The sequence below is a fragment of the Mixophyes fleayi genome, chromosome 7, assembly GCF_038048845.1.
Source record: "Mixophyes fleayi isolate aMixFle1 chromosome 7, aMixFle1.hap1, whole genome shotgun sequence".
NCBI lineage: Eukaryota > Metazoa > Chordata > Amphibia > Anura > Limnodynastidae > Mixophyes > Mixophyes fleayi.
The window spans coordinates 132,742,049-132,757,969 of NC_134408.1; the positions used below are offsets into that span (position 1 = coordinate 132,742,049).

Sequence of the window (15,921 nt, forward strand, 5' to 3'; positions counted from 1 at the left end):
AAGATATCACATTATTATTATTATTATTAGAATTATTATTATTATTGTTATTATCTTGAAGCACCACAGTGCTCTGCAGTGCCACACGGTGGGGAAAACAAACAATACACACAAGGTAGACAAAATAAATGGAGACGTGAAAACAAAGGGTAAGGAGGACCCTGCTTAGTATCTTGTGGGAAGGGCGGGGCTGAGACAAGGAGAGGTACTAGAGGCTGATTGAGAGAAATTAGTTCACCAAGAGAAGAGGGTGAGAAAAGCAGATAGTGGGGCAAAAGGGAGTGGTGGGGATGTGTTAGCAGTAGAGACACTGAAGGGGCAGTTGGAAGTGAACCAGGTAACTGAGTCACTGAGGCCAGTAGAGAGAAGGTTGTACAGCAGAAGAGAGTAATCACTGGAGTCAAAAAGTGTCAGTGAGAAATACTTGCCCACTCTCCGGAAATGTCCGGGAGACTCTCGATTCCCGGGTAGGTCCCCCGGGCGAGCAGGCCACTCTCCCGAATTCTGACGACTTCTTAGTGAAGTGGGCAGGATGAGAGCATCCATGATGCAGTTTTCATATAATAGAGATACTGATAAGTTTCACAAATATATATGTAAAAGTGCCCATACCTTGACACAATGTGAGATGTGTGACGTTGTCATTACATTTGGTGCAGCTGAGTGCAAACTATTGTTCTCTGTTGTCAGTCATTTTCGTCTAAAAGAGCCTGGTTACAGCGTTCCTGACAGGAAGTCTGCTGTGTGTAGGAAAATACCACAATATCAAGTATCTGCAGTTTGGATATGGTCCTGAAACACTTGCATACTGTGTATATTTGTAAATGTTCTCCATATCAAGATGTATTTGTCTTTAGTGGTCCTTTCAGAGGTAGAACGTTTATCATTGTTTCAGTTACTCTTCACATGCTAAACAGACAATCCTATCTTGCACTGATGAGACCCATCAAGTGCAAAACAGTCTGCACCTCGTTTACAAAGTGCACTGAATGCTCTCTGCAACACCTGGGTTTTAAACTGGCACACCTAGATGGTTCACCCAGTGCACATTAAGGTGCCCGCCTATTCTCTGCTCTCAGGATATGCCAACACAGCCTAGAAGTGCCCCAACCTCCTGCCCCCTTACAACCACCTCTGTCATTAAAATAAACTTTTCTATTTACCTCCTAAAATACTGTTTGTTTTAACCTTGTTTATGGCTTAGACAGGCTAGGAATGACCGTAAATTGTAAGCTCTACATCCCACTATCTTGTTTTAATAATCTCTCTGAAAATGAACTCTCGGTTTTTGCAAAGCTAGGTGTGCGCCCATTCAGCTATTTTGTACTTAGCAGGAGACACCCTCACATCGCCCAACTCCTCCACTCAACCTTTGTAGACTTTTGGCTCTTCCACAATATTCCTCATTTAGCACTTTAATCCTATGCCTTGTGGTCGAAGTCTTTGCTCACCTGTGCAAATTAAGGTGGGCAGCACAGTGGCCTAGTGGTTAGCACTTCTGCCTCACAGCACTGGGGTCATGAGTTCAATTCCCAACCATGGCCTTATCTGTGTGGAGTTTGTATGTTCTCCCTGTGTTTGCGTGGGTTTCCTCTGGGTGCTCCGGTTTCCCTCCCACACTCCAAAAACATACTAGTAGGTTAATTGGCTGCTATCAAAATTGACCCTAGTCTCTTCCTCTCTGTCTGTCTATGTCTGTGTGTGAGACTGTAATTTAGACTGTAGCTCCAATGGGGCAGGGACTGATGTGAGTGAGTTCTCTGTACAGCGCTGCGGAATTAGTGGCGCTATATGATGATGAGGTACACGGGTGACACCAAAGCTGTACCTGCGTCATTTTGCACTTTTCGCATGAAATCTGATCATCTGTCAAAGCACAAGTTAATGTCAAAAATCCAGTGAATAACATTAAAGAGATCATTTGTAAATGGCATATTTCAGAACTCAGTTCTCTATAGTAGCGGGTACCATCTAACAAAAGAAATATACAAGGGCTAAACAGTATTTTGAAATGTTTTGTAATTTTGTAGTAAAATATGCCTTAAATTCATATATAAATTTTGCTATAATTATATTTTTAACATCGATCATTAAAACATTTGCTTAAAAAATGATTCCTTTATTCTGATCTAGGATGGAAACTGGAAAACAAGACCATGCAGCACAAGTCTGTTCTACGTTTGTAGGACACCTGGACTAACCGAGACAGTAACGGATGAGCAGTGTGATGAGGTACGAGGTACATTAGTATGCAGTAATTAAACAACATACTTAATATAAAAACTGCATAGGAATTAGAACAAAAAACAAAAATTACATTATCTTTGAAGGACAGGCCATCTTTTTCATCTGTCAGGCTGGACGTATGTTGGGTAATCTGTATGTATGCCGGTCAGCCGGAGCCATATCGCAGGTGATGTCAGCCAGATTCTGCTTTTCCTGTTGACCCTTTAATTCCAGAAATGGGAGTTACATTAAATAATTATTGTTAAGGACAGGTCAGACAAGTGAAACTATACAATACAATACAACGGACAGCATGGTGGCTCAGTGGTTAGCACTTCTGCCTCACAGCACTGGGGTCACAAGTTCAATTCCCGACCATGGCCTTATCTGTGTGGAGTTTGTATGTTCTCCCTGTGTTTGCGTGTGGGTTTCCTCCAGGTGCTCCGGTTTCCTCCCACACTCTAAAAACATACTGGTAGGTTAATCGGCTGCTATCAAAATTACCCCAGTCTCTCTCTATGAAATTTAGACTGTAAGCTCCAATAGAGGCAGGAACTGATGTGAGCTCTCTGTACAGCGCTGTGAAATTAGTGGCGCTATATAAATAGATGATTATGATGAATGTTGCATTTTAAAGTGGAGCGTAATCGTTCCAACACTGATACACATACAAATAAAAGGCATCTCCAAATTAGTGTTTATACACTACAGAAATGCCAATTCTGAGACTCGTTTCAAAATTGTGGTAGTGAATGAGCGATTAAGTTCCACATTTGAAATACTTCAGAAAATCTTGTACCCTGAAGGTGGCCATACACATTAAATTCCACTTTACCATAAGGTGGTTTTTAACCGTGCTGTAAGAAAATCACAATGTGTGTGGCCACAAGCGGTAGATTTACTAAAACGTCTAAAATGGAAAAGTAAAGGTGTTTCCCATAGTAGCCAATCAGCTTCTAGCTATCATTTTCTAGAATATAGTAGATAAATGAGAGCTAGAATCTGATTGGTTGCTGTGGGCAACACCTTCACTTCTACTTTTTAATAGTTTTAGCCAGAGCCACAACCAGCAATTTTACTAGTTTGGGGGGGGAGATGGTTCACATTAAACTATTAATTTAGTTGCCATTATCCTCTAACACAGGAAGGTACATATCTTAAGGTGTGTTCTTTGCTGTTTTGGTGTGGGAGAATTCTATATATTTTAACTTTTTTTGTTTGCATCCTATTTACAAACCATATTGTGACACTTTCACCTGATCCACCCTCTAGAGCAAGTGTTTAAATTCATACATGTGGATGTACATAGCTGCGACATTTACACGGCAGACACAGATAGGTTGCAGGCATAACACAGAAATAAGTATCAAGCTTATTACCGTAGGGAGCGGTGCTTTCAGTCGCTGAAGACCGATGAAACGGGTTTACCTTATTTTAGTGTGAGCCTGTGTCTTATATTTAAGATTTGTTGTGTAGTATGTGTGATTATATGTGTGTTTAGAGTTTGTAGATTATGTAGATGCAAAAAATGTCAATGGAAGGGAAAGTTTAACCTCTCCCCTCCCCCACGCTCTGAAAATCCCGTGTCTGATATATGTAACTTCAGCTCCGCTGACGGGTTGGATCAAAGGTTAGGACAGCAAACACGCAACATCTGTGTAAACAAGAGAAGACATGGGACTTGTTATTTTCGTTTTGATTGTTTTCTTTAAATAGCCGAAACTTTGTCTAAGTTTTGTAGTTCAAAACCTTTTTAGTCAAACTTAATAACAAGGAATGTGAAGAGGGTTATCTTTGTATTATCCCAAAAAGTAGAGAATGTGTGTGGTATTCCCTGGTTCTAGAGGCCCCGCAGTGCTGCTGTTTTCTGAATTCCTCTGAGGAAGAAATGGAACTCAGGGATCAGATAATAATGCTTTTTCCATATGTGTATTAGCAAGATACAAAACTCCCCCTGTTTCACAGAAAATAGGTTTTGCCGTCATTAGACAGAAAAAAATAGTTTGTTGTTTACATGATCCCTCCCTTGTTGATAATGCTTAGTGCTGGATTTACCAAAGGGCGGTTTGATGAAAACGTCGGTTTTCATGTTTTTTCCCGGTGGTTTTAAAACCACCAAATTTACCAAAGGCCTAAGCCACCAGTTAAAAGGCTGAAAACCACTGTTTACTAAGCCACCACTTTACAAACCGCCATCCTGATTTACAAAGCTGCTGTTTGACGAACCAGCAGTAAAAAGGGGGCAAATTTTATTTTTCATTATATTAAGGGGACACTATTATTGTATTATATTATGGGGAAAATATGAATATATATTGGCAAAGAGGGATATTTGCCACAGTTCCCCTATAAGGGAACAGGTAGGAACACAGTTAGTCTGCAGCAGCAGGCTGCAGACAGGGATAACTTTTCCCTAGGTTCCTCTCTTAGCACACACACACACAGAAGTTCCACATGTATGTGATTGGTTTGCTGTGATTTTTTTGTAGTGCTGGGGTGGAGGATAAAGGCACTGTCTATATGTGTAGGTGGGACCACTGATGCCAGTAAGTGCCCGGCTTGCAGACAGGGAAGTTATGTCTAGTCAGATGTAGGTGGTGGGGATTTTTGTGTTACTGTTTCTGGATATGATTGCTGTACCATTGCTGAAGCTGTTTACCATCCTGACAACTGCTATTAAACAGTTAAATGGTTCAGCATACCTGTGTCCGATTCCTGTGAATGCTGTACTTTCTCACAATATAATTATATAAATTGGGCATTATTGTTTGTTAATGGGGGATATAATTATTTATGACGCACACATGTGGTATTACATAGTGCCCCCATAATATAATAATGCAATAACAGTGTCTCCTTAATATAATGTAAAAATAAAAATTACCCCACCATAAGTTCATTAGAAATTCATTTTGCCCCTTAAATAATAAATAATGAATGCCCCCATAATTTATAAGTCAGTGATGCCTTCTCTATCAAGCCAATCAGAAGCAGGTATAAAAAAAAACAAAGTCTTTTCGATGGTGGCTTTTAGCCATCAAACGCGATTTTTAGTAAATCTACCCCTTAGTGTTTGATGTTCCCCTCAGTACCGGAGGTTCAGATTCAGCAACAGCAGCCCTAGTGTCCAGGATTCTTCTTGGGATGACCTGGTTGCATTAAGGCAGTCTCGTTACTTTGCAGGACATGATGAGGATGATGTTGTCGCCATGATTTTGTGAAGACAGATCTCTACCAATGCTGCAATAAGTTATTGCTGGATTGCCTCTTAAATTCCACACCCAGTACATGGACCTGATTGTATTTAGATCAGACATGACAATGCGCTTATCTAGGACATGTGGTAGCATTGGTGACAGCCTTATTAGGTCAACATAACCAATACCATACTCACCAGCTTGGTTAAGGTTGTCATATGCATCCTCATCAACATCCTTTTTATCATCATCTTCATCATCGTCCGCCTCAAGTTCTATCATAGAAGGAGCTTCCAAAGTTTCCTCCAATTCATTAGACATCCTCACATACAACTCAGACACCCTTAGACTACCCTCAGGTTTATCTGAAGGCAAATTCGTTCTGCAGACTCAGTGTTCTTGGTCTGATTCTTGGATTTGCCTGTTTTGGAGGTCACAGACCTATACTTAGAGCTGATGCAATCTATGTGCCCACTAGTACAGGCCATAGCTGGACCAGCACTAGTAAAAAGTCACCATGGTTTGATCCTTTTCCTGCCACTGGTATATGGGATATTAGCTATCTTTTTGCAAATTTCAAGTGTGAAGATGTGACAAATACGCAAGTGTGACTGGATACACTAACTTTCTGCATGTCTGGAACCCTGGCAGTGAGCACCCACCTATTGGCTAGGTGCCCGGCTGGCATGGTGGAACTCGCTTTTTGAAACCCTTAGATTGAAGAGCAAGATGCAAAACCCATCTTTTTTCTTCTACAGCGGCACTGTGCATACTCCGCATCCCCCCCCCCCCCCCCTCACACACAATTCTTACATTTAGGAGTTTTACAAACCTGTGCCTAACACCACAGCAGAATTAACTTATTTTGTCATTTATTTATATAAGATCAGCAACTGAACATTCAAGTTGTATATTGCATAATATTTACATAGTGAATAAAGAATCAACATGTCAATCCAGACCAAATATACAGTAGTGGGGGGACAATTAAGGTCATAAATATTGTAAACAGCTGATCAATTTTAATTTCAATGTTGATGGGGGAAGCTGGGGTCAAGGGATTGGAGGCGTGGCAAACTCTTAGGGTTTAGGGGGAGTGACAAAGAAGGGGCGTGAGCTGGGAGACAGAATTCGCTTTTTGAAACTCTGAGAGTAGAGAGTAAGATGGTGGAACACACAGTTATTTGATTATATGATAATATTAAGGGCCTGATTCATGTTTGGACACAACCTGCTTTTGAAAAAAGAGCATGGAACGTGAGCGTATTCAAATCATCATCATCGGCTATTTATATAGCGCCACTGATTCTGCAGCGCTGTACAGAGAACTCACTCACATCAGTCCCTGCCCCATTGGAGCTTACAGTCTAAATCCGCTAACATACAAACACAGAGAGAGAGACTAAGGTCAGTTTTGATAGCAGCCAATTAACCTACTAGTATGTTTTTGGAGTGTGGGAGGAAACCAGAGCACCTGGAGGAAACCCACAAACTCCACACAGATAAGGCCATGGTTGGGAATCGAACTCATGACCCCAGTGCTGTGAGGCAGAAGTGCTAACCACTACGCCACCGTGCTGCCAATTCAACATACCCATCTGGGTATAAGTACGTTCTGTCCAATCTTTACTTTCCCTATGTAGACAGACAGAACAAACTACAGGATACACACATGCGCCTGTTCACTAAAAGGTCACATCGCAACACATGAAAAAAATTATTTATTTATATAAATGAACAAAACATTTTTTTGAAATCCATATTTTTATTAATGGTTATACTGTTAAGAGTATAACCATTAATAAAAATATGGATCTCAAAAAAATGTTTTTTTTATTACATTAATTACATAAATAAAGAATCTTTTAAAGCATACTGTACATTCACTGCATTTTATAGTTTATCTTACTTGCATACACCAGTTCTCTGCTATTAAGTGCCATGCATACCTGTAGCTCTTAATACAAAGTCATTGCAATATCAGTCATCACTATCAGGCACTGACACCTGCCCTGGAGGTGGTGCAAATGATACGGCTAAAGAATTTATAGAAGCCCAGGACCTGAATTGCGTTACCAACCTCTTACTGTACATTGCCTACATTCATCTGCCCCTCCCCCCACCCGTTCTGCTCTTCAAGTCATGCATGCAGTTGTGTTAATTGGCGTATGGTCAGTTTCTGAGCAAGCAGGCTTACATCTGGATATGAATGAGGCCCTAAGACTGTCAGCTGTAAGAAGCATGATTATCCCATCTTCACTTGCAGTGTATTGTCACCATCGTATGTTGAATTTGCCTTTCTTATTGCATACCTGCCAATAGTCCTGATTTTTTTTTTTTGGCAGCCTAAAGGGAAAGGGGTGCTGCGTCACCTGATTTGGGCTCATTTTTGTTAGATCTGTGTGTGGTTTGGGCTGTTGAGGGGTTTAACCTGTTTTCCACACGATATGTTGGCGAGTATGTTATTTTACAGCGCTGCATAAAATGTTGGAGCTATATTTGGGATAATAATAACTGTTTACCTAAAGTGATTTACATTGCAGACCTGGGAGAGACATGGTTCTTATTGTTATGGATTTGATGTCCGAAAGCTAACATTTCAGGAAGCTTCAAGTGATTTATACTGCCCTCTAGCAGTCATAACCAACAGGTACAAGTCTGTTTCTGCTCTTCTCTTCCATCTCCAGAATGAATGTATATCCGTTACTAACATAGATACTTTGGTGAAAAATCCAAGTTGGAATGCCCCATAGTAAAAATCCTGCTTTTGCCAGAGCACTGCGGTTGGGAAAACTATCTTATGTCTGCTTAAGTCATATTGTGTTTCACATATATAGTTGCACTCACAGCACTGGGGACATGAGTTTGATTCCCGACCATGGCCTTATCTGTGTGGAGTTTGTATGTTCTCCCCGTGTTTGCGTGGGTTTCCTCCAGGTGCTCCAGTTTCCTCCCACACTCCAAAAAAACATACTAGTAGATTAATTGGCTGCTATCAAAATTTACCCTAGTCTGTGTATGTGTGTGTTAGGGGATTTAAACTGTAAGCTCCGATGGGGCAGGGACTGATGTGAATGACAGATATTCTCTGTACAGCGCTGCGGAATTAGTGGCACTATATAAATAAATGATGATGATGCACCTGTATTATATTCACGTTTACACCTATAATGTTGCATTTTGTGGATTTTATTTTTTTATTTATTTTAATCTCTTTATTTTTAAACTGCAACAAACAATTGACAGTGCAAAAATCCCTAAAATGAGTATTACAATACATCTTCTGTACATATCAATAAAAGAACAGAAAAATAGAAAGTTCTCAACATTGTACAAAATCAAGAAGTCATGACAGTGTTAACCATGAGAAACTAGTCAGGGTCTGTATTCCCCGTGGGAAACAAGATGCAGTGATTTTTATTTTTTGGGGTGTAAGGTAGGAGAGGGGGTGAGTAGAGGAGGAGAGAGGGTCAAAAGGAGTAGGGTGGGAAAAAGGACCCTACAACAAAAAGGGAGGGGGGGGAGTAAGGGGTCAAGGGTCAATGTTCACGTTAGTTCTGAAACGGGGGAATTATGAAACCGAAACCAGGGGGACCAAGTCCCATGGAATTTTGGCAGTGTCATTAAGGAGGGCGGTGATGTGTCCCATGCCATAATCTATTCACCATTTCCAGTTTGGAAGAGGAGCAGGTCTTTTTCCATGTACAGTAGTATCAGTTGGTCTGTGGGATTGCTTCCTGAAGGGACAAGGGGTATATTTACTAAGCTGCGGGTTTGAAAAAGTGGGGATGTTGCCTATAGCAACCAATCAGATTTTAGCTTTCATTTACTCGGTGCTTTCTACAAAATGACAGCTAGAATCTGATTGGTTGCTATAGGCAACATCCCCACTTTTTCAAACCCGCAGCTTAGTAAATCTAGCCCAAGGTGTTAAGTAAGAATGTAAGAGGAATTTGGGTACCGGTGAGTTAATTGAATAAATTTATAGCCCAGAGCGAATGGATAATGGGACACTCCCACCATATATGGAGATGCAGGTTGGGGATTTTATTATATATACCATTATAATAGGAGCAACGTAAAAGAAGCATAGTTTCATTATGTCTGCGTTCAGGTTAATATCCCCATAAAGCTCCATCTTTCTGTTGTTTTGCTGCGTAGGTTTGAACAAGCTTTTATTAACAGCTTGTTATCTAGGATAGTGATGGAAAACCTTTACTTTTGGATCGCACTGGAAGATAGAGACAACAATGGCGAATACACCTGGCTAGTTAACAGTACACAGCACAGGGATGTGAGCTTCTCAAACTGGAATAAACAACAGCCCAGTAAGTGCCTTCTTCTTCCTATAGCTATATAAGAAGTTTTACTGACAAATTACTCATTATATCTTATACACTTGTAGTCTGAAAGGATCGTTTACAAGGCAGAAGAAGTAGGGGTACCCAGCTCAATATTTTTCTGCCAATGCATCTATTTGATTGCCGTGCACAGACGTAGACGTAGGAGAACACCCCCATTCTGCCTTTTGAAAGACCCGCAGTGCAGACCAGAGCCATCTTAACAACAACATCATGGGCCCCCCGGCAAAGCAGTGCACTTGGGCCCCTACCTACACAACCACTCACAGAAATAAAAATATAAATTATCAATAAAATTAAGTTTATATTTATTGGTACCTGCGACAAAAATCAGTGTTTAAACATTAAAAAAACATGCTGTACTGCTGTGCCTTGATACATGGGTGAATAGATTTTTTTTCTTTTGGCCCCTGCCTATGGGGCCCCTATGCTCGTGGGGCCCCCTGGCATCTGCCCAATGTGCCCAGGGGGAAAGACAGCCCTGGTGCAGACACTGTCCAGGATTTTGGTACATTATAGAAGTATGCATATGGTCAAAAAACATCATTTCAAAGTCCTGCTTAATGTCATATTGGAGCAAATTTAATACTACCTTTCATTTGACCTCATATAATTCTGGTATATGGCGCCTTATTTAGGTCATACACCAGTCATGGCAGTAAGAGCATATAGGGACTGTCTTCCTTACCTGTTTCACATATATACACTTAGGGCTAGATTTACTAAGCTGCGGGTTTGAAAAAGTGGGGATGTTGCCTATAGCAACCAATCAGATTCTAGCTATCATTTTGTAGAATGTACTAAATAAATGATAGCTAGAATCTGATTGGTTGCTATAGGCAACATCCCCACTTTTTCAAACCCGCAGCTTAGTAAATATAGCCCTTAATGTTGTACTGTTTTGATATTTGTGCGCATATAAATGCATTCTATCTAAAAGTTTTCACAACAGTTATTTGTAGTGTTTTATGTAGGTTATTTTACATACATCTTGGGAGATCTGTAGGAACGTGGTCAATATACATATGTGTGTGTGTGTCTTGGCGTTAGTACTAAGGTGACTTGTGAGATTTATCTAGGTCACAATGGAGGATGTGTCGCTGTGGGTAGCGGACATCATCTTGGCCTCTGGGAAGTGAAGGACTGCACAGAATTCTCTGCAATGTCACTATGTAAGGAGGCATTATTCGCTGATATAGAGGAAGGATCAAACCCACATGAAGAAAATAAGGACCAAATGTGTTCGTTTTCTTGGGAAACAGAGCCACATCTGCAGCACTGCTATAAGGTAACACTAAGTATACATTCATGTGTGGATGCAGCCCATTGCTGGGCTGAACCTACAATAAAGAGAGTTACTGGGTATTAGTGACATTACTGGGGTAGGTATAGAGAGAAAGGTGTCGGCCACAGTGACCTGAGTAGCAGAAATACTCTTTACAGATTGAAAATTGAAGGATTCACACACAGAGCTATGGTCAATATTTCTGGGCACACATAACTGACATGATGTGTTTTGCAATTTAATCTGTTTGCCCTATATTAATACACTTTAAGAGTCATGGTTTAATGAATGTGGCGTCCTTTTCTGCTTGGAGGGGAAAAGAAATACGGCATTATACTTTCCTTATCAATATAACTGCAATGGAAAGGCAATGTGACTGAAAAGAGCGTTTTATCTTTATGTTTCACATATGAGAATGTTCGGGTTTATTTTACCTTTAATATCACAAGAAAAATTGGAGTTATATGCCCTATATTATCAAAAAGAGGTCTGGAAAGCCCCCGGTCTGGGTGCCACTATTTCGACAGCCCTGATTTAAGGCACAAATTATGTTTGACCGAAAAATATTTTAGAAGAAAAAAATTAAAAGTTGAAATTAAGGAAAAGGAAGAGTTGGTCTTGTAGTGATAGTAGATAATACATTGTGATTTTTATACTTCTTTAGACCATACCATTTCCATGTAGACCGGTAATAATATACTGCTGGGCAAATAAGTAAATGCGTTCTAAATCTCTTGGGGCAGTCCTATTAGGAGTACGTAATATAAAGACAGTTATAGGGCTGAATGCTACAGTAATTGAGATGCAAGAGGATCTTGTAATTCCACTATCATAGACAGAAAGAAAGTGTCTGTTGTCACAGAGCGTAACAGAAGATCCTGGTTCCACACTGTAGTAGGGACATCCTGGATTGTTTTGCCAGCAACAAAATCAAGCAGTTAATGTGATTCATCGGTACAGCTACTAGTATGTCATATATAGCATAAGTCTGTATGGCTTATTGGAATGGGCCTTGGAGCATTGTGGAGAAGGCTTGGGAGGATCACAGGTGGGACTTATTTGGAGCTGATTTTTCCCAATATTGGGAGGTTCGGTGTGCCTGAACGTACCTGCAATGGGACACATGCTCAAGTACATCCTCCTTTTGGCTTGCAAACCAAGCAATATTAATATTATCAGCAAAATTGCAGAAATATGGACAGAATAAGAAGTATTAAAACAGCATAACTCAATCCAGATCATGCCCAGGGCTCTATTTAAAGTTGCCATAAATTAGGGTATGTACCTCTATCCTCCATTATTCTTACTGTGAAAAACAGGTGGTCAGACAATGACCTCATCTGACTGTGCAGGCAGCCATTGTTTATTCGCCCTGATGGTGCTTCGACGGATCGGAAAGCTTGCAGAGATCTGGCCACTCATGACACCTAATCAACTGCCAATAATCTACAGTAACCTCTAGTTGGTAGCAGCACAGATGCTCCCTGAATTGCTATAACTGAGCAAGCTTGTATATAAACCTTTTGTGGTATATTTTTCTATGACATCATAGTAAACCTAACAGAAGTACAAATCTCTGCGTAGTGTTAGCAGAAGTCTCAATACTTGTCTTCTTTTCTAGGTGTTCCACCATGAGAACCTAGAAAGAAAAAGAACATGGCAGGAAGCCGAAGATTTGTGCCGTGATTTTGGATCCCACCTTGTTAGCTTCTCAAATTTCAATGAAGAGCAATATGTTACGAGACTTTTAGGCACCATGTTTAATAAGTATGTAAAAATTGTATTGTATTCTTCTTTTTAAATAGTCTATGGGAGGAACTAGGCATTTGTGGGTCCCATAGCAACGTATTTTAAGGTTGCTATGAGGCCCACAAATGTCTAGTTGTCACTCTCGGGGCCGATACACTTGGGGTTTGGCAGGGGAGCGGCCCGTGGCATCTGCAGCCCCTTCTGCTATGGTAGTTACGCATTTGTGTAGGATATAAGAGTGGAACTTGAACATTCCTGGCTCAGCCATAAAACAAGAACTTCTACATTCTAACATTTAAATGGGTTGTATACTTTTTGACGACCTTGTCTTTGCTTCAGTTGACGTCACCCACAGGCAAACATTCAAATCAGCATGGTTGAAGGTTTGTAGACAATGGAGCACTTACAGAACACAGGTCTGGAGTCCTCCACATTTAAAGGGGTTTTCCACTGTAGGCCTTAATACAGGCATTATCTAAAGTAGAGAACCATTTTAGAGCTGGAGTCCTTCAGCTTTCATCAAACTGGATGATACAATGGGCACCTATGTCGATATCAACATAGAAGGCAGTGAGATACCAAGTAGAAGATCCCCAGCTGATTAGTACTACATGGGTTGGGAGGTCACTAGCTAAAGGGAAGGGATGTCCTACTGTTCCCCCCTCCCCCCCCCTTCATCTGCTGCTGAAGACCAATAGTTCATTCATTCAGTAAAGTTGAAGGTTCTTTACTTTATGTAGGGACAATTTATAATAACCTATTTCTTTTTTCATTTGTGTTATATCAGAGATCTGAAGAGGCAGTTCTGGATTGGTCTCAGTAAAAGGAATCCATCTTCTGAAGGGTCTTGGGAATGGTCCGACGGGACTCCAGTAAGTGTGACCGCAAATTAATGCTGTAATAATATATTCATTTTTTTTTTGACTGTGTGGAAGAACAGAGTCTTCATTATGTCAATGGGAGACAAATATTACATTACCGGATCTTTTTTTTCTTTTACTTTTTTATGTTTAAAATTACACAACAACATTTGACCATAGAAGAAAACTCCGCCCCACCCCAAGTGACATCACACTCCAGCTTTTCCTTGTACCAAGCTAGGAATTTAAGCGATTAAGCCAGTTGGAGAGTCTCCTGTGAAGGGATGAAACTTTATTTAAAAAAAAAAAAAATCACAGATGAGCATATTTCAAAGCAGGACTCAAACTAATTCAAATCAATTGATTCAACATTTTGTCTGTTTATGGTAAATAGCAAATGCAATACCATAGATACCAAAACCATAGATTTTAGTCAAGGGTTGGTGTAACCATTCTGCTGCTATTCAGAGTAACATAAACATTTAACATTATTTAAATTGACCTATATTTGTGCCCTGAAAACTAACAAACTAGGTACACTGTTAATAGCAGCCGTAGATATCTTATGTCTACAATAGAATAGTATACCACCTGCAGGCTGTAAGATAGTAACAGAGTTCCATTCATTCATTCTGAAAAATTATACTTTTAACTTTCTTAGCTGGATAGATGAAAATATGAGTGTCTCTGATTTATGGAGTTTCAGTTGTAATTTTATCTTGATATAAATGGGTTGTCCTACTAGCATTCATTTGTTGCAGGTTACATCAGTATTCTGGCAAGGTGCATACAGTCATGACGACACTATGAACTGTGCAGCACACCGACTAGATATACCTGTAGAAGCAAAATACTGTGATGCAAAACTAGAATGGATCTGCAAAATACCAAAAGGTAAAATACTAAATATCTTAATGGAAAAAATGGATGTTTCTCTGTCGCCTTATTGGGGGACACTGCGAGACATTGGGGTATTGTAGGTGGTCCTGGAGTCAGGGGAACATTGACCCGTATGTGTTGGGAGGTTAGCTCCAGTTCTACTGTGCCCCTCCTATAGGAAACTATCCTCAGTTTTTTTTAAGTGCCCTTTGGAGTCGGGCATGTGTTTTAGGACTCCTGTCCTGGGCTTCAAAGTGGAGTCGCTGCGGTCTGTCATGCTTACCTCCATGTCCCCCATCTGGGAGATGCCCACTATCAGTTATGGGCTTTGCTCTTTGGCCTAGCTCATATCCCAAGGGTTTTCACAAAGGTAATGGCCGTCTTAGCAGGTCTCCTTCATCCTCAGGATGGAGGAGACCTTACCTGGACGACCTGTTGTTAAAGGCCCCATCTTATCCTGTCCTGCTCTGCTATTTTGGCATAACGGTGACTTTTTTGGAAGCACACGGTTGGATCCTCATCCTGCCCAGGTCTTCCTTAATTCCTGCGTAGGGGATGTGATTTCTTTGCGTCAACTTTGACACCAGGTGTCATTGAGTGTTTTTTCTGGAAGACAAGGTTCTCTCAGTTCTCACCAAGACCAGTTCCCTCCTGGCGAGTTAGTAGCTGTCTCCTCTCCGCTGCATGAAGCTGCTGGGCACCATGGTGTTCATGTTCGAATCGGTGCCGTTCACCAAGTTTTCATTCTCTGACATTCCAGAGGGAACTTCTTAAGAAATTGTTGAAATCCCCTCTTCATCAGCTCGCCAGTCCCTCATCTGGTGGTTGAACAACTCACATCTCACCATGGCTTGCACTTTCCAGTTTTGGGAGTGGGCCCAGGTGACTGCAGATGCCAGTCTGTCCAGATGGGGCATGGTCATTGGTGCTCTCTGGTTTCAGGGCCTCTGGGACCTCCAGGGAGAACTTCTGCCCATCAACGTGCTGTAACCCCGGTCTGTTTATAGGGTGCTTGTACAGGCTCAGAGGGTTCTGGCAGGCAAGCCCCTGAAAGACCAGCCTGACAATCATCAATCATTTGTTTTATCCTTCCTGGTGTGTCTAACCTGTTGCATATCTTTGTGTCATCTGCAAAAAGGCATACTGCCCCTTCAATACCATATGCAATGTCAACAATAAAGATATTAAAAAGCACTGGTCCAGGTACAGAACCTTGAGGTACTCCACTGGTAACGTTTCCCTCCTGTGAATGTAATCCACTTACTATAACTCTCTGCTCTCTATCCTGCAACCAAAATCTTATCCATTCAAGCATTTTAGAATCCAGTCCCAAGCTTTCAAGTTTATTTAACACTCTGCAATGT

The 15,921-nt window shown here is 40.9% G+C and overlaps 1 protein-coding gene across 1 annotated transcript in view; it reads left to right on the forward strand.

Annotated features, from left to right (window-relative positions):
- PLA2R1 (phospholipase A2 receptor 1) overlaps nt 1–15,921 on the forward strand; it is a 76,187-nt gene that overhangs the window by 22,827 nt on the left and 37,439 nt on the right. The window contains exons 9-15 of the mRNA XM_075180781.1: nt 2,134–2,232; nt 7,967–8,073; nt 9,585–9,751; nt 10,864–11,072; nt 12,691–12,836; nt 13,606–13,690; nt 14,440–14,572. Coding sequence (XP_075036882.1) covers nt 2,134–2,232; nt 7,967–8,073; nt 9,585–9,751; nt 10,864–11,072; nt 12,691–12,836; nt 13,606–13,690; nt 14,440–14,572 — 946 coding nt within the window. The remainder of the gene's footprint in view (nt 1–2,133; nt 2,233–7,966; nt 8,074–9,584; nt 9,752–10,863; nt 11,073–12,690; nt 12,837–13,605; nt 13,691–14,439; nt 14,573–15,921) is intronic.